Source organism: Phalacrocorax carbo, chromosome 2 (genome assembly GCF_963921805.1).
Source record: "Phalacrocorax carbo chromosome 2, bPhaCar2.1, whole genome shotgun sequence".
In the NCBI taxonomy this organism is placed as follows: Eukaryota; Metazoa; Chordata; class Aves; order Suliformes; family Phalacrocoracidae; genus Phalacrocorax; species Phalacrocorax carbo.
The window spans coordinates 26609284-26628389 of NC_087514.1; the positions used below are offsets into that span (position 1 = coordinate 26609284).

Sequence of the window (19106 nt, forward strand, 5' to 3'; positions counted from 1 at the left end):
AGTATTAAATTTTGCTGCTTATACGCTGCCCAAAAAGAAACTTTCAAGGTTGGTTTCCTGACTGGAGCAGCAGAACACTGGAAGTGTTTGTGTATGGGATAAGGATGAGACAAGTTGTGTGCCCTTTTTGTTTACTTCCAAAATCTGCAGCAGCTACGCAGTCTTTAGTATTGCGTGCTGGCTGAAGGCCAGGTGCAGATGGATAGTTCTAAGAGGATGAACAGGTTATCTACAAGCTCTGTGCTGCTCTCTGTACTGGTGACAGGCGAGCTTTCAGCCTTTCTTCTCCCACTGAGTTCCCCTCAGGTAAGAGAATATGCTTGAGAGTGTTAATGCAGAGCACCACATGCAGCAAATTCGTGCCCTAGTGTGCCCTGTGTCTACATTGCTCACGTTCAGGCAAATGCAGCCCTTGATTACAACTCCTGAAGTACAAAATGCTAAAAACACTTGTTTTCCTGTTCTTACTTGTTCATATGCCCCGTGGGCTCTTGTAGTGTGTACGAAAAACCTGCGTTGCCAATGCTGTCCCTTTAGTCAATGGCCAGGGAATTATTTTTTCCCCCTCTTGCCAGTCTATTAATCTGCTGTCTGTGCCCAACTGGACAGACAAAATGGCTCAAAATGGCTGCTCATCCCATCCCATTCTCAAACTCCCAGCTCTGAGGCAGGAGAAAAAAAGTCTTTGAGAAGGGATACTGTTTGATCAAATGCCCACCCTGCTCATTGCTACATAACCCCCGTTTGGCAAACTTGGCCAACAAGCGCGCAGCCTTACCTGTTCCAGTGCACCCACCCCCTCCAGTGCAGTTCATTCATGGCTGTGCAGCCAGCATATATATGGTACGCTATTTCATCCCATAAAGGGGATACTCAAACTTCACAGGACCAAGAAGCGAAACAAACTGCATCACAGCTAAGGTACAGACCCTTTATTAGTTCAACTTTTATACAAAGTGTACTTCAAAGTGATACAAATAATGTTACTGTTTCTCTTACAGACTAGAGATTAAGGTCTGTCAAGCACTGGTTTATCCTTCTTCTGTATATAAAGATAGAAAATGTAAATAGATTGGCAGTGAACCATTATGCTGGAAGACAGTTCAATGTTTATTTGTTAATAGAAAGTTGCATAGAATTGTAGGTCTTTATAAAGGCATGTGGTAAAATCTCCCTGACCTACCATACTTCATCCGATAAGCAGCGCGGGAGAAAGGCAAGGCTGGTACTGCTCCTCTTAAATACCACCCAGCACTCCCAGGTACGCGGGCTGTAGGAAAGCACCATGCCAGAAACATCCGAGGGGACAGCACATGGAAAATTTAATTTGCAAGGCTACCCCTTCTACATCTCTCAGGAACTGTTTGCCACCTGGGATCTAGGAATGTGTTAAACTTCCCAAGAACGTTTGAGAGAAAACCACTTTTGGCCAAAATTCTTCACCATATTAGGTATTTTGCTTGATCATGTAACTCCGTTCCCTTCTGTGCTGGCAAGAAACTCTTGTACATTCAGATAAATTAATTTATCTTGTATGACACTGTTAATCAAGTATTAGAATTATCCTAATTAAAAACTGCCACCTTAATTAGGAAGTCCAGCAAAATTCTTCTTTGCCACCCCTGCACCTGACTCAGACGCACGGTTCTCAGTTCCATCCCTTTTGTTGAATCTCATTAAATCTACTGGGAGTTCTCCCCAGAATCACTGTTCCCGTTCCGAATAAAGTAACATGAGCAGCAGTGCTCCGTGCTGGCCAAGACCACTGACAATTTTTTGCTTTGGAAGGAGTGCAGGAGAACAGGAGAACACAGCTTTAATGCTGAAGGAAACAGAGGAAACAATATTTTGTCTTGAATTTGACTTAAGTGGAGAAGTCAGTTAAGGGAACTAGTTTTAATGTATTTGTAATTGGCCTCTCAGGTCATCAGAATAAATATGTAAATGTTTGTTTTCTTTCAAAGACAAACTTTCCACTCACTTTAAAATACTAATTTCTCTCCATCCTTCGTGTTACTCTTTTTCACTCAAGTCAATGCAGGATAAGGATTTGCTCAACTCCTGTAACACCTTGTAATCTTACATACATAACTTAACACCCTGCCCTCTCTGAGTTTTGCTTGCGACTCTCCCAGTTTTGGTACTATTACATTTAGTATCTGCTTACATGTTGCTGAAGATTTAATCTCTTTTCAATTCTAATGCTGTGTTAATCGCAGCCCCTTACACTGGTAAGCTTGCTGGTGCACGGGCTGGTGCAGCTGCACCGCTGCTCTCGTGCTGAGGGAAGACAGTCGGACCACACTTAGTCTTTCTCTCCAGTCTCCCTGCTCCACAGTCTTTGCTCTCCCTTTTGTAGCTGCAAAGTGCTATTAGAAGCAACTAGAAATACAACTGCTTGCGCGGTTACTGGTCCACCTGAGCAGACTCAGCACAGTTCCACCTGTGAGGAAACGGAACTGATCGAAGTGTGATTTAGTATGAGAATACTAATACCAGTAATTCAGTGCTGGAACCCTCCCGTAATGCACTTTTAGCAGTATCTCTCATATAATCCTAAGATATGATCATGACTAAGGAAGTAGCATTTCCAAATGAATGTCTTCTCTTACACCAAGTCTACTACAATATTTGGACCCTTAGTTTTTATAAAAAGGTTTAACAGACTATTTGAAAGAAAGAAAAAAATTCCTCGCTTCTGCCAGCTGTTACTAAGAGCTGTGTAATGCATGAGCCTGGAAAAGCTAAAACTAGATAAATATTAACATCATGGACTATTTAATTTCAGCCTAGTTAATTTTAAGACAGGTAAAATGATGACCATACTTAAGCGTACGCCACCCTGTGAGTGGTTCATTAGCAGAGGAAATCTTCAGTGCAGAACAGGTATCAACGTTGAGGAACGGGTCTGAGCTTAAAGTAACTGGAGAGATCCGATGCTCTTAGCTAGTATGTGCCCATCTAAAATACCTCTGCAAGTGCTTCTCTTCTGCCAAAGGAAACCCGAGCCAGCAGGCCATTCCAGCAGCAGGTGGGCCCAAAGTGTTGCCGCATTTCAACACGGGAAGTTCGGACTCTCCAGAGCTGGCAACTAGAAGCTACACAGACTGTGCAGCAGAAACTCCTTCCTTACCACGTAGGATGCGTTTTCTCATGTGGTTTCATGTCCATCGCTTAGGAGACAGACAGCAGACCAAATGCTAAGTAAATATTAAATAAACCCTCTTTCCTATGCTAGAATGAATTTAGTCATAAGTGGGTGAAATTCCTAGAACAAACAAGTGTAGAGATCCTATTACGGAGAAAGCGCAGAGCTAAGAACTTGCCTTTTTCTCTGGTCAAAACAGAAAAGATGGAGTGATCACTACTGCCCTCCAACGTGGGAAAGATGATCCAGCTCATCTGAGTTCTATAGGATTTTGAAGGAATTTTCTTCTTTCACATTAAGCGAAGTAGATAAAACCACATCACAGAACCACAGTTACAGTACACAGAAAAGCACTTCCTGAAAATATACTGATTCTAATAGCATGAAATCTGGTGTTGCCAAGAAGCTTCAAAAATTAGTGTGAATGCTGAAGTAGGCACGGACCACAGACACTAACAGCTTGCTTACTGAGAACACAATAAAAGCATTCTTACTGTCTACCTACAGCTTTAATACGCACACTGACATATGTGAATTGACCACTGAACGTTTAGTGTAAATAAAGTTCTTCCCAAATTACAGCTACTGTTTTACTGTTTCAGATTGTTAAATGCGGCTGCTTAAGAGATATGCTATGTCACGAGTTGGTGAGAGCACTCTAGCGACCTAAATACTGTCAATGATTGTAATTTAATCTGGACTATAAGGACTGAGAACAGGTAAGTATTTGGACATAACCCTCCCTATGAGTTTTCTTTCAGAAAAAAACCCCAACCTCTTACAGAAGAGTTATTTCTGTCAGTTTTTAAATGCACGAGACCTGAACCTGTGCATATCTGCTTCAGTGGTACTAAAGAAACAGCAAGTTAAAAGGATTTATTAATGCCGGGAATTAAGACAGCTCTGACCACAAGTCTTTGTAATGTAGTGTATGTGCTAAAGAAGGATGCTGCCTCTCTCTTTGGTTATGCTGTTAATCATAAAAGCACTGCTCTGAGTGACAGCAAGGCATGCACAGTAATGTATTTGCTTTCTAACCTATAAAATTAGCTTATTCAAATTGCTGCACCTGCACACATTTTCCTGAAAGTTCAGAACTGATTTAGCACATTCAGTGAACAGGAGGCCAGTACTCCCCTAGTTACTCCACTGACAAGCTGCAACAGAGGACAGAATATGGCTTAATCCTAGCACTGAAACCAACATGGACAGGCTGTGTGAGAAGTTTAGAGAAAAGTCTTTGAAACGTACAGATTTCTCATGCAGTCCTTCCAGATAAATGCCCCTTTGATTCAGTATTTGTCGGTCTGTTAAAACATCCTAGCTCTGACACCGTTGCAAAATTGAGTACTAATAAAGACGTCCGAAGTCCAAGTGACTGTGCAAATATTCATCTGTTGTGGATATTAATGTTCAAGCAGCGTTAAACCTGCCAAAAGAAAATTAAGGATGCTCAAGGTTTTTATATATGCTTTAAAGATACTGAGTACTGAATGGGCTGGTCTTAAGCTTAAAGGACCCTGTAGAAATAGTTGATGCTTTCACATATAAAAGCTTCAAGTTTTTTTAATAAAATGCAGATACCCTCCCTCAAACTTCAGGTTACTTGCACATCTATTTAAAGGGTTTTAGATCACCCTATTCTATTACCTTGGGCTTTACTATTACCCTTGTAAGTGTGTATCAGCCTGGGAAATTAGAGAAGCTCTAAAGTAAAAGCCAACCTCACCTGAAGCTGTTACATAGCAGTAGAATTACAATTTAAAGTGCTTTCTTTTCACCTTTAAAATAGACCTTCTACAGACTACAAACAAAACCTATTAGTTTCTATCACTGGCTTACTAATTCTGTTACGGACTTTTCCCAAAATCAAGTGCATCCCAAATGTCATTACTGATGATGATGTTTTCTTCCTGTTTCAAGTATAAGCATAAACTAGACTTAAACAGACTTTAATGGACCAGGAAGGAAACAAACTTCAAGTGTCTTTGACTTTAAAAGGTTCTAGATTTCAGGCTTGAAAGACTCTTGTAAATGATGCAGTGAAGAGGTAACAAATCAAGTTCCTTCCCCCTTTTTTATAAAAACGTTAGCTAAAAAGTTATTTGCCAACTACTGGTTTTAATGCCCAATGTTCCCTAAAAGAAAATTCCCCCATTTGTTTTTATGCCCCAAGAGGAAATAAAGTAGCAATCTAGATTTGAAAAGAAAGCAAGTAAGTCAGAAGTGATATACAGTTTACCAAACATTCACAGAAAGTAGAAATGTTTGCCAGATGGTCACAGAAACTAGAAGAAAATGCTTTTTGAGCTTACTTCTGCTTAGATAACTGTAACTTCCCTAGGTTTTCGTTTTACACTCTCTAGTCGAGCTAGAGGACGGAAATTTGTTGCCTTCCTGCTTCCTTCCGTAGTAGTTAATCGACAGTCCTTCTGCAGCCCCCTCAGCAGCTCCATTAATTCCCGTTTTTCCAGCTCTGCCTGCTCCAGCTCTTGACGGTGCTGTCTTTCTGCAGCCATCAGAGAGCGTATATCTGACATCATTCGTGACATCTGACTCTGAAACGCAAATACAAATTTACTGCAAGAAACAAACCCTTTTCTAATGATGGTGGTATGAAGCTGAATTGGCCATGCGTGTAGGGTGAGTGATTATAAATAAGAAGCACCAATGATGTAATTTTTTGATAGCGGAACAAATGTAGACAATTTGAGACACAATCCAGCGTTCACCCTCTGGGATGGTCTTGTTTCAAAGATTCCAATACAGTTTTCCTAAAAGTGCAAGAAGTTTCTTATAAAGTATAATAAGAAACAGTGGATTTATCCAGCTGCTGCTTAAATTTTGTATTTCGAGACCCCAACCAAAATAAGGTTTTGGTTATGTTCAGATACATTCTTCAGGGATTTAACATCAAATCCAGTAAAAATAAATATGTAAATTATAAGGGACATCCATTTCTGTGATACAATAGGAACTGGATAAATTAAAAGATAAGATGGCCTTGCTCGTTACTTAAGTTTACAATGCAACTTCCCAACCTTCTGACCACAGCTGAACCACAGTGTCTGCAGTAAGGCTCTGTGTCAGCACTGGATTAAGCCACTTTGGACAGCACTAGAAAAGGAGCTGGATATTTAACTACATCCGATTTGTGATGTACGCCCTATGTTTAGACACTGAAAACGAGTTTCAGACTGATTTGCCAACATGTTATGTACACACAGAACAACGCAGCCCTGGAACAGGTTAGCTCCAAATGAATTTGAAGTAGAAAAACCACATGAATACAGCACTCAGCCCATTCTCAACAGAGCTGATAAGCCTAGGCAAAGCATTGTGCTAACATCTGTTTTGCTTCCCATACTTAATGCAGTTCTCACCTGTATGAGACTACATTTACAAAATAAGAGACTACTACAGGGAAAAGCAAAAAGCTAGATGGTTAGGAGAGGGGGGAAAAAGAAAATTATAATATTTACCTTTAGTTCTTCAATTTCATTTTGCAGAATACTCTCTTTTTGGACCATATGCCTTCTCTGTGAATCTAACCTTGATTCCATCTCATGTTTTGCCTCCTCTACTCTGCAGATCATTTCTGACCTAAAAAGTTTATTTTCCCTTGTTAGGTCTTGTAAGCACGGAAAAAAAAGATTTTCAAATTCCAGAAAGCCTTCTCGCAGCCAAACAGCCTGCTCCAATTCCCATTATACCCTACAGGACGCTTCTCTAAAGGCATGGCAGTACTATTTATTAATTTAAATAAAACTAGCATAAAAAAGTGCCTTGTGACCATGGACAGCCCATATAGGGAACAACTGTATCACATTCCTGAAATAATCCTGGGAGCTCAAGAGCATGTATTTATGACTTTAAATGATTTACTGCCTTTTACTTATACTATGTGCTTCCTTAGTATTACTAAGCACAGGTAGTCAAGATAAAGAGTGTGAATACTGTAGTATTGCTAAACATGGACTTTCATGGAAGACATTACATGACAGTCTGCAGTAAATTATTATAACCTAATCCCTCACACAGACTCACAGCCAAAACCCAGCTGTTACTGCACTAGCCTTTTGAGTTCAGAAACTAGGCAGCAGGATCCCTTCTGTCTCAATGCACGTGAAGCAGATTTGAGCCTGACTTCACAGCAATTTTCAACACCACAAGTCTTAGACAGTGAGTTGAAAGACAGAAATGGGAAGGAGCATGAAAAAACCCCATCAAACTGGAACATCATGGAAAGGGAAAGCTACAGAAACATATATAAAAGGGAAAAGGATGCCGGTAAGAAGAGTTATATTCACCAACTGTTATTAATGTGCCAGGATTTTAATCAAACTTGAAAATTAGATCCTCAGAGGTTAAATCTACCAGTTTGTACCTGCCAAAATAATTAGAGATTTTTATCTTCAGGATCTGTAGAAAAATAAACTAAACATAATTATTAAATAATGTGACTTTGGGTCTATGTCAGGCCAATGGAAAACTGAAATTAACAGCTTAATTCCAGTTTTTGTTAGGTAGTTTGTCATTTTATATAGTCAGTTTGCAGTTCAACTGCAAGCAAAGGTATTTTAGGATTTATCAGAGATTCAGAGAATGCCCTGAGTTCAAAGGGACCCACAAGAATTATTGAGTCCAACTCCTGTCCCTGCATAGGACAACCCCAAAATTCACACCATGTGTCTGAGGGCGTTGTCCAAGTGCTTCTCGAACGATGGTAACTTGGACAAAAAATAACAGCAAACAAAATCAAAACAGTCAGAATTTAAAGTCTATGCTGACACGTACTAATACTCTGGCCTGTTAGGATCAAGTAATTAACAGACTATTAAACACAGACCGAATCCAGTGCTAGTATTTGAAGTGCTTTATGCAGTGATTTTAGGCCCAGACTAACACAAACATCAAAGAAACAGAAGATTTGTACCGAAGTAACTCCAGCTCGGTTCTTAGCTCTGCTACACAATTATGCTGTGTGTCTTCTGCACTGAGGATGGTGTAACCACAACCATTGGGGCACTCACGGCTCCGGTACTCACACACTGCCAGGTGACCGTCTAAGTTACGTCGTTCAATCTGAACTGTACAACCTGAACAGGGAATAGTAAGGTAAGCCAGTCATTTACAACTCACAAAAGCATTTTAATTAATTCCAAATGAAATCACTCAAGCAAGCAAGCTGCGATATCGGGAGCTACGCAACTGTCAGTCTGTTAAAGTAATGAAAAAAGTTATTTCTTTAGAATGTGAAATGCGATAGTCGTAACATGCTTAACTGGTAATAAAACACTTTTAAAAAGTTTTATTAAAATATTTTTCAATCAACAGAAAACACTGAAAAACTGAAAGTAGGTATTTTCTGTAGTCTTCTACCACTGGTCCGGCATTAAAGCAACCTCAGTAATGACAATACTGATGCCAAGCTAAGACTCTAGCAGCTTGCCTGCACTTCCACCACTGACTGCAGTGACTGGAACTGAAGAAGAATGCACATCTGTAAAAAAATTAGGTTATCAAATTTAGGAAAAAAGGTCCAAAGACAGATGAGAAAGATGTGGGTGAGACGGAACGTAACCTTGTTTTCCTGACCCTTGGTTGGTCTTGTGCAACATACTAGACTGCATAAATAAACAAGAACGTTTATTTATCAACATTCAGTAACTGATGCAAAAATAGAAGCAAGTCCACATAAATTCTAGGATACAAGATTTACAAATCTGTAGTGATTAAAAGTAAAATGTAGAGAATAGAAAAATGAACGCTATATCAATTATTGCTATATTTAACACTCTAAACTTGACGTTTGTAGTCTTAATGTTTAATCTTTGAGGCGCTGTTTGCTGTAATACATACCATAGCTCCTTGCGTTTCATTTGAAGATAAAATCGATGTAAGAAAAGTGAAACAATGGAGCAACAAAACTTGTCAACAAACCATACCAGAAAATTAAAACAGACAGCCCTCTAGAAGAGCTTTACTAATAATTATATTTAGTTGAGGCACTCAAAATACACTCCAATGTATTCTTGAGAAAGACTTCAAGAGATGTAAAAGCCCTCACGCCCTGAATGCCAGACATCAGAGATAAGGTGTGGTAACCATAAATGCTACTGTTTCTGTAGAAAGTAAAACAGGTGAATCTGAAGGATCTGCAGGAGTCACTTAGTGCTGAGAGGAATTATAACTTCCAGTGGAACAATTCTAGCACCTTAATCTTATTATTGATTACAATGGCAGACTTGACTATGCCCTTAGCATCATTAATTAGAAATTAAATTTGTCTAGGAACATATGACATTTTGAATAAAATCGACTGGGAAGTTTTAACAGTATGCTTCTATTTAGCAGTTATGTTTCTTCCTAAGGAGGTGTAGCTTCCTTAGGAATAAATAAAGTTCTTAACATGAACACAACAATTCTAACCAGAATTTAAGTTAAAACAATTCTCATTTCCAAGATATGCTTTTGTTAAAACTATGAGACAGAGCGAGCAGCTACACATGCACCAGGTAACCAGCTGCTTTATAAATAAATTGTGACCCATAAGCATTCTGTAGGTGCTATTAGAGATATCAAAACGAACAGTCAAACTTGAAACACAAATTCATAACTGGACAGAAAGCAAAGCAAACGCACCACTCTATCTTCACAGATTTGAAGTCCATCATTCTCATTCATTTTGGTTAGTTCTTGGGTAATAAATCATTGCTAATGATCATGACTGCCATAAATTGGCAACAAATTTTGTTCAAAAAGACGGCTGTAAAGAGCGATCATGCGACAGCTTTGAATTTCTGTTTGGAAATAACAGCCATTATTGTCATTCTGTTGACAGAAGATGACAAAACACATGTTTTCTGAAGATAAAGGATTCAACTTCTTTGAATTTGAACAACTTCAACTTCTACTCACCGGCATTGGAGCAAGGTATCTGACTGTATTCACATTCCCTTTCATGCCTGTCTATAGACTCCAGAGAACAAACCATTTCACAGCCATACTCTCTGTTTTTGCAATGTAGCTGAAGACGGTTTAAATCATTTTTCATATATCTAAGTGAAAAAAAAATTAAAAACATTATTGAAAAAATGGTATTTTCAACTTTTGGAGAAAAAAAGTAAGATTCTAATTTCCATTCGGAAGACTTATGAATAATCAGTTTAATCTTCTTTTCTTAGAATTCAAGTGACCATACTGGAAAAGAACAGGCTTCAAAATAAAAACGTTGAAGGAAAACTCAGTCTCCAAAGTTAAACATGCAAATGCAATCTTTATTTTTGAATGATTTTTTAACAGTGTTCTTTCAGTAGCTCAGCAGATACTACCCATAACAAACAGTTAGGCCACTCATTCACCATTTAAGCTTTATGTTTCTAACCATGCCAAATCAAACTGACTACAGTGAGTACAGACAAAACAATCTATAAATTAAACTCTGGAGCTCTGTACACTATACTTCAATTTTCCATACAGTAAAACCTCCTTAGTAACAAAAATACCAGCAGTACTAATGGAGTTAATTTAATATACTGTGGCTGAAGGTTTTAAACACAACATAACTGTTAATCTGAACAAGATTAGACAACATAGGGGTTAAATAGCAAGGAGTGTCTACTGATGAAACTCTGTGTGCTGCCAATAGCAGGAATTAATAGAACAGAACAGTACAGTTGGAAAGGACCTACAATGATCAGCTAGTCCAACTGCCTGACCGATTATGGAAGACACTTGTGAAAACAGCCTGCTTTACATGACAAGGTGGCTCAAGACAGATACAGATACTCTCATGGCTAAAAACCTTTTTAAAAAAAGATTTGAAGGTGAAAAGTTTGGTTCATGTCTACAGGAATTATTCATTACAAACCTGACTACAGTATCTAGGCAAGAGTGAAAAGAAAACCAAAATATACAGTGTTTACTGACTGTTGCTGTCAAGAGTTGCTTTGCCTGCTTTCTCTAAAAAAGCATGGGAAAGTTTTGGTGCTGCAGGAGACATTCAAAATAATATACAGACAGATATCTAGAATCATCACATGGAGAACAAACTAGAGTGTTAGTTCCATTTTGAAATGTTAATACCTTGAAAGTTAGCTATAATAAATAGAAAATGCTAATGCTTTCATGCAAGTGGTCAGTTTCTGCCATAGGCATAATAAGTAAAGACAATTTGAGTGACAAAATGACAAGAGAGGAAGCTGTGCAAGCAAAGATGAGAAATCCTAAATTCATGTATTTCAACAAAGAGAAAGACTATTGTATACCTGTAGAGAGGTCGCAGCAAAGATACATCAATGGTTTGTCTGTCTTCAGGGCAGTTACTGTGATGAATGAGCCACCCATGAATACAAGCAGTACAGAAAGCGTGTTCACAAGGAGCCTGTAATGGATCTTCTAACACATCGCGGCAGATGGAGCATAATAGCCCTTCATTCACGTAGCCAACAAAACGCTCAATATCATAACCCATGCTCTCCACACAGTTTCAACCTATTAAAACAACACAGAGAAATGAAGCAGTCTCTGTGCTGAATCTGTATGGCTAGATCCACAAAAGGGCCTGGAAGCAATCCTAGAAATATGGAGAACTTAACACGAATACAGAGCTTTACAGGTGAGAATTCAAATTCTTACATACTTTGGGGTCTTTCAGAATTTGAGGATTGTACTGCTGGATGCCAGACGCCCAATTTTATATCAAGATTCTCTGAATTCTGAAAGCAAAGACTTTAGGAGTATGTGAGCCACTTTTGTTCTGAACTCTGCTATTGTTCTAGCAGCCACTGTGAAACATATAGTTTCTATTTACTTGAATTCTAGCTGAAGCAGAAACATGCAAATGTTTGCTTTCCATTTTAATGCCTTTTCTATAATGCCTAACAAACTTACAAAACAGTGTCCTTGCAGACAATAGCTGTGGTACTCCCAGCCAGCAGATCTTATATTTGTGAACTGCACATCACTTAATATGTTGCTTTCATATTGGAAAAAAAAAAGGCTAAGATTCTCTACTCGTTGTAGACTTCCATTCCAGAGGGAACAGCATGAAATCTCCACACGCCTAAAGAAATACTTTATATTCAGGAGCCAAAACGGCAGCTAACCCTGAAATCATGAGGAGCTACTGTCTTCTCCTACAGGGTCTATTTTATAAAGCGGGAGTAACCTTTAAATGGATTTGTACATTTTTTTTCGAATTAACAGGCAATCTGCCTTTATTAAAATCCCATTGTAAAAAGCCTAGTAGACTTTGGTAAGACTCCACAGAACTCACTTAAACAAAAATGTTTTAGACTTCGCATTCCTCCCTAACATACAAAATTACTTTCGTAACCCCACTGAGACTCATGAAAGAGTTTTCCATTAGTTACAAGGTTTTTCTAAATAAAACCAAAAAGGAAGATATCCTACCTTTTTAGATTTTACTACATATACATGTAGCTTTCCCAAACAATTCAGAAAGTTTTCTGATCAGTAAGACATGTAATGCTTCCTTCCTTCAGTTTCTCTTCACTGCTTTATTATGCCTATGAGAAAAATGAGAAAGGAAAAGGCTCAGTAGTGTTTCCTAAGTTACTGAGTCCTGTGTCTAACCAGCCAGCTGCTGAATAAATGCTGTCCTACCAGTCCATTAAAACAAAGCTTCTGAAGCAAGACACTGTAAAACTTAAAGTTCAGCACAAGAGATCTGACTAGTCTGGGGGGGCAGGAATAATCAGTCTCTCAGTTATTACTGATGCAGATACTTATTACAAAACTGAACACCCTGCTGTCATTTAATTTTGAAGTCTTACAGATTTGTTTGTAAGATTGAAGACAACAGTATTCAATATTATTGAAAAGTAGCAACTGAAATCTGGTAAAACAATACTCCTTAAAAAGATGGAAGTTTCTTACCTAACCTGATATTATACGGGCATGATACGTTCATTTTTAAAACAAAAGTATTACAGTCGAGTTCATTGTATTGACAAGTAACATTGCTCTGATGCTCTGATGTGTAGCATGACTAAGGTTGCTCACTTAAAACAAAAAATTAAAAAGGATGTCATCACTTAAATCCCTTAAATTGATAATCTAGCAATTGCATTATGACATTCAAAGAGAACCTCAACCTGAATTAGAACTGTTTAAGAACAATAAGGATCTCTAAGGACTAATGTAAAATTTTGCTCTAAAGGGAAAAAAGAACTTTGCAATTCCTCTTCATGAATACAGTATAAATCTGGAATTTAGATGATCTTACATATCTGAGTATCAAGTGTATCTTCACTGATTATTAAAGGTGCTTGTGTTAAAAGGGTATTTGCTAAGATTAAAGTTAATAAAACATGTAATAAAAGCATACATAACACAAGCAAGCGTGTGTATTACCCAAATACAAACTGCATCATCTGCTACACGGTTTCCACATTGTGCTGTCATTCCACTGGCAGGTTTATTGCGCAGCCAACACCATGGCTTGCGGAGATGCTTGAGCTAGCTTTAGGTTAGCTGGGACACCTACCAGCCAGGTGCTCTAGTGACAGCATTGGCACGGCAGCAGGGAGTGCAATCCACCGAGACTCCTGACAAGGTCCCAGGCAGATTTCACAGGCTACATTTAGCTCTGTGCTTCCGTGGCTACAGGGAAATTAAATACACAAGTATCTGGGATATGCTATTCCTTCAGCCACAGCACAGACATTTTATATCTTAGAAGAGCCTGCTCAAGAAGATACCATGTTATGAAGATGATAGAGTGTTCTTTTCACACTGTTGTTTCCTTGCATGTTTTCACAGGTCTCCTGCAAAGACAGGGAATTCAGGACTTTGCTAGCTCAGCGTGAGCCAAACGAGCATTATGTTTGCACAAAGCTGTGATTGTAAGGACAGCAAGGACCACTATGGAAAGTTTAAAAAGTGGAGAACAATGCCAATTATCAGTAGCAGAATGGGAAGTCAAGTACTAGTTCCTGATTCTGATGAAAGCATTGAAACATATAGTATGCTTATGCTGGAGGACTGTTACACAGCATATATACATTCTATAATTTGAATTGTGAGCCTAAGATTTTGATGTGGCTTGGTGGATCCCAGAGGATTCAGCTTTTAGAAAACTTTCAAAGAGATATAAGATATGTTGACAGAACTGTATTTTTACTGGCCTACGGTTTCTGCTCCAGTGGAACTGTGGATGCTATAAGCTACATTTTGCACACACGTTGCTGATCCCTGAGCACTAAGGCTTCAAGACCCTCTTTGGCATATTTTAGCAAGTTTGAAGTCTATCAGAATGCAGGAAAGTATTTTTATAAAGTGGGAAACAAACTTTATTGGTGCTCGACAGAAAAATGAATTACAACAAATATATACACTTTTGTATATATAATTACACATATATAGATATTTACATATATATCTATCTCTACAAAGCCCCAACCAAAACCAGAGTTCAAATGGAGAGTGGTTGGGAACTTTGAGGCAAAAAAAAATACAATCAAGGGGGTTTCTGATGAGAACTTCAGTATGTTTTCAAGGCTGATGTTGGAGAAGCACTATCCCATGCAGTGACAGAATTCTTGTGGCTTGGAGTCTGAGACCTACAACAACAGTTGCCACTGAACACTGGGACAGACCTCTTCCAGTAGAGGTTTCCTGATCTGAAGAACCAGAGGTGTTTTATCTTCTGCCAACTTCAAGAGATGCTCTTTAGTCAACAGATAAGCAGAGCGAGAGCATCAGAAAAATGCCATGCACTCTAGAAGTACAGATCACTTTACTCAGTACTTCCACCACAGAATGACATAATTTTCAACCTATGCCCTTCCTCAGAAACTTCTCTCTTCTTGACTTGGCCTCAAAAACTCTTCTTCTATTTCTATTACAATTCACCGTTGTCACATTCCTTTTTTGTTTGCACCTAGAAACTACATTATTTATAACTGCCTTCCCACAATCCACTAACATTTCCAAACCTTTCCTTGTCTTCGGTGTCTCTGGTCCAGAATTTTGCCCATCACCTGTCCATTACCAGTGACACTGTCCACAAAGATATCAGGAATTTGCCGGTGCCAAATCTGGAACGCAGAAAAAACCCAAACTATTAACTGCTATTCTACTTCCATCATTTCACATATACTTTATTTCTCCCCATGGTTTTTGACATGCAAAATTTTCCCACAGATTTCACAGATATGAAGTCCATTTTAGTAACTGTCATCCCGTGCTGTTTGCCAGGCAGAGGCACACCTAAAACCAGCCTTGAGCTATGGCCTGCACTGCCTTCAAACAGATTTTTTGTGGCTATTAATAGCAGAGAGGATACATATGGGACGTAGTTCTCAACAACATAATGGCACATCTTGCTAAGTGTCTGGCACCAATCAAAACTATTCCATTGTCAAAATCAGGACAGTGAGATCAGATTAGTGACTTGCAGTTTCATTTCTGCACTTCACTTTCTGATTTTTAAAACTTGTTTCTTTTCCATGTGACTAAATGAGGCAGCGCTGGAGTGAATCACAACAGAATTAGAGATGTCCATCACTAAGCATCTCCCAAAGGGCCACATGGCTGGAAGAACAACCAATCTATGCAGGGCCCAGGGGTGAAGTGACTTTAAAACATGCCATTGCTTCAGCTTCTATTTTCACAAAGATACACTGCGCTTTAAATACTGCTACACAGAAACAAAGTTTTAGGGTGTTTTATGCCATTCTGCTGCAGTCACTGTAAGCCAGTTTAAGTCAGCGTCAATGCCCAAAGAGGCAGACTCACCCTCTGTAAGAATGTGACAGCACAAGCTGATTCTACAGCCCCTTGATGTATCACTCTGGGTAACTGACCTGATTTAAGACTGAACTGGAAAAAAAATATAGTTTTAACTTAGACAGTTGTCCTGCAGTAGCCCAAGCCAACCTATCTGCTAATTAATGCCCTCCTAGCTGCCTTCTACTTTCTCCCTTCAATCTGTTAGAATGTTTATTTTGGCCCTTTCCTAAACTGGCTCAGACAACTAACCATACAGAAAACTACTCACTGATTTGCTAGGCTAGACTTCCTTGTTAGGTGGCTCAGCAAAAGCTCCAATGACTGTGGAAGTGGGGCAAGACAGCGGATGGGAAACTATAGCCAGGGCAGAAAGGAAAGCAAGACAGCAGCAGTGTCTGTGTCCAAGGCTGCTGTAGAGTTATACCCCCAGCTCAGCTCCCTGGACTGCTACGCTGTGGAGTCTCATCAACGTTTGTGTAAGAGAAGGGAGCATAAGAGGACAGGAATGGATGGAGAGCAATACCAGCTTACACCGATGTAAAAGAATGACTAAATCAGCAAAAGCTTCTATAATAACTAGTACAAGGTATACAATTAATTTGAGGCCTACGTTTCTACCAGGAACTACCTAAGAAACTCGAATACTTGGACAAAGAACATTTTTACACACGCCCCTCTTGCGGTCCTGCTGCAGAACCACCTCGGAACGGAGGGACAGCTCTCACGGACCACCTTGAGGGGCTGCAGGGCTGGGCTCTGCTGCACAGAGGCAAGGCCGGGGCACAAGAGCTCTCCTCAGAGGCTCTGGCCTTTGCACAGGGAAAAGGAGGGACCCCGGATCATGCCTGGGCAGGACCTTCAGGATTTTGGTCACAAGGAACAGAACTGGCCTGGCAACACCCGGAGCACAGCCGGGTAACACCAGCCAGCGTTAACTAAGCAGGGTAACACCGAACCGCGGTGTTAAGCACGCCTAGGCGGACTCGCACAGCGAACACACGCTTACCGTTATCTCCTCAGGAGGACGGCAAAGCCGCCGCCAGCCCGGCGCACCGGATGAGGGCGCGAGCGCCGGGCCCGCCGGCGGCGAGTGACCCCGGGCGAACGCCGAAGCCCCCGCGCAACGCCTCCCGCCCCACGGCCCGGCTCCGCGCAGCCGTCCGCTTCGGTCCCGCCGCAGCACAGCCGCACGCAGCCCGCCGATGCCCGGCCCGGCCCGCCACGCCGCCGGCGGCCCTCACGGCGGGCGCAGCCACCCGCTCACCCCGCCCGCCGCCGCCACTCACTGTCGCAAAATAGAGGTTACTTTTACGGCCACTCTTGCCCGACGGCCGCGCGGCACGCCTCGGAGAACGCGGCCCTGCTGCCATGCTGTGTGTGGCACAAAAGCCTTGCGCATGCGCCTCTCCCCAAGACGCAGAGCATTACCTCCACAGCTCCGCCCTGCGCACGCGCGCAGAGCTTCCCGGGCGGGAGGGCTCGGGCATGTGCAGTTGGGGTTACCCCGCCGGGCGGGAGGGGGCGGCTGCGCAGGGTGCATGCGCGGTGCGGCCAGCGGGCTGACGGGAGCCGGCGGCGGGACAATTGAGTGCGGCGGTGCGGCTGAGGTACGGCCCGGGTGGGCGGTGGGGTCGCTGGCTTCCCCTTACGGGGACGGCGGGTGAGGAACCGGTTGGGTGCTTCCAGCCCCTTTACTCGCCTGTAGGGAGGCCCCCCACCTCCCCGCGGCCGTTACCGGGCGGCTGACGCGGGGTGGGCCGGGGGTCCGGCTAGTAGCGATTTGAAGGGCATTGCTTTTCGGACCTGCTCCAAATCCTTACGTTTATTACTTATCTGAGGTGGTTTTTCACTAATACTAATATCCAAGGCGATGCAGTTGCTGCCTGTGGTTTAACCGAGTAAAAGTTAATCCTGCCTCGCACCTTTGTAATTGCCTACAGAAACCATCTCGTCTGGTCATCTATGCCGGTAATATCTCTTCAAGTGTTCAGGAGAGCAGCCTAGCCTGTTAAATATATGCTGAAATGGCTAATGTAGCTATCTTTAACAGGACTCCACGCATACTGTGTTGAGTTGCACGTGTAAAATTTTTACCTAATCTTTGTATATGTGTTTTGGTTTAATGCAGCTGTTAAGATACCTTTAAGGAGAGAAATTCAATGCTTGCAAAAACAAATGCGTTCATGAGACGTTTTAGGATGTGGTTTCATGGTACGTTTAATTTGGCCAAGCTAGGTTGCTAATAAAAGGCAGGAGCGGTGTTTTTCTCATTGCCTCCAGCTGTTTCCCTGCAACCATACCTAACGGCATCGCGAGTACAGGGTGATTCAATGTGTTGTTGGTTGTCTCAGAGGAAAGGGCATATTTGCTTGTCAGTTGGTTTAGTTGTAATGTGGAGCTATTCCTTGCCCTAGCTACACCTACTCTGATCCTATTTAAAAGCTCTAGCATCAATCAGTTGTTGCACATCCATAATGGTCTTTTTTCTGTATAGTACTGTAAAGAGACAAAATATAAAGCTTTTTAAAAATTTTATATTTATTATATTTTATAAAATCTTATATTTTGATGACAGAGAGAGAGGTATTGCTGGAAGCAATACTACATTTAAAAAACCACAAACCTCTAATGTGTTTTACTTGCAAGTAAGTAATACTGGTAATGTTCTTACATGTTCTTAAACTTAACGGCAGTCAAGTTACTGAGTCATCAAAGGTCATGTCTTTAAAATTCTTAATAATCTGCAAATCTCTTAATGAGTCTGTTTTTGTGGTTTAAGATCAAATGACAGCATGAAGTCCACATGGATTTGGAAACCAAAACACTTTAATCACAGATACATGCAATTTATGAATTGCACAACTCGGCTGTTCCACGTGAGACGTGACAAGCTCTAGAAGTGAAGTGGGCAGAGTCAGTTGTAGCAGTTCAGCCATGTAATGCATAGTCCTCATGTAGAGTTGCTGGATGTCCTGGGTTGTCTTCCCAAGCGTTACCAGGCATTACAGCATTGGGTAGAGAACCTGTTCAAATTCACATGGCACCTGAAGCTGGCTGTGGTCAGCGCTGGCACTCACAGTCTGCTCCTCTGGAGGGTTCTTGACACCTCTGCAGCTTTCACAGTGACCATCGGTTGTTTACACTGCAGGTCTCCGGTTATAATAACTAACCTACTCCTGTATTGCACAGGGTTACTGAA

At 40.9% G+C, this 19106-nt stretch overlaps 1 protein-coding gene across 9 annotated transcripts; it reads right to left on the bottom strand.

Moving 5' to 3' along the window:
• Positions 1 to 917: 917 nt before the first annotated feature.
• Positions 918 to 17294, bottom strand: LOC104040503 (RING finger protein 151). 9 transcript variants are annotated; one of them, XM_064442396.1, is made up of 11 exons: positions 16914 to 17174; positions 15914 to 15997; positions 15112 to 15213; positions 13876 to 13941; positions 12566 to 12681; positions 11419 to 11644; positions 10070 to 10209; positions 8085 to 8247; positions 6631 to 6751; positions 5464 to 5706; positions 918 to 4577 (listed from the first exon to the last, which is right to left on the bottom strand). In XM_064442396.1, exons 6-10 carry the CDS (start codon positions 11622 to 11624, stop codon positions 5470 to 5472), a joined length of 867 nt encoding a protein of 288 aa, XP_064298466.1. In that variant the 5' UTR covers positions 11625 to 11644; positions 12566 to 12681; positions 13876 to 13941; positions 15112 to 15213; positions 15914 to 15997; positions 16914 to 17174; the 3' UTR covers positions 918 to 4577; positions 5464 to 5469. The 9 variants fall into 9 exon arrangements, with proteins under 9 accessions (XP_064298466.1, XP_064298462.1, XP_064298468.1 ...); XM_064442392.1 differs by lacking the exons at positions 13876 to 13941; positions 16914 to 17174 and adding an exon at positions 17194 to 17294; XM_064442398.1 differs by lacking the exon at positions 15914 to 15997.
• Between the last annotated feature and the right edge of the window lie 1812 nt (positions 17295 to 19106).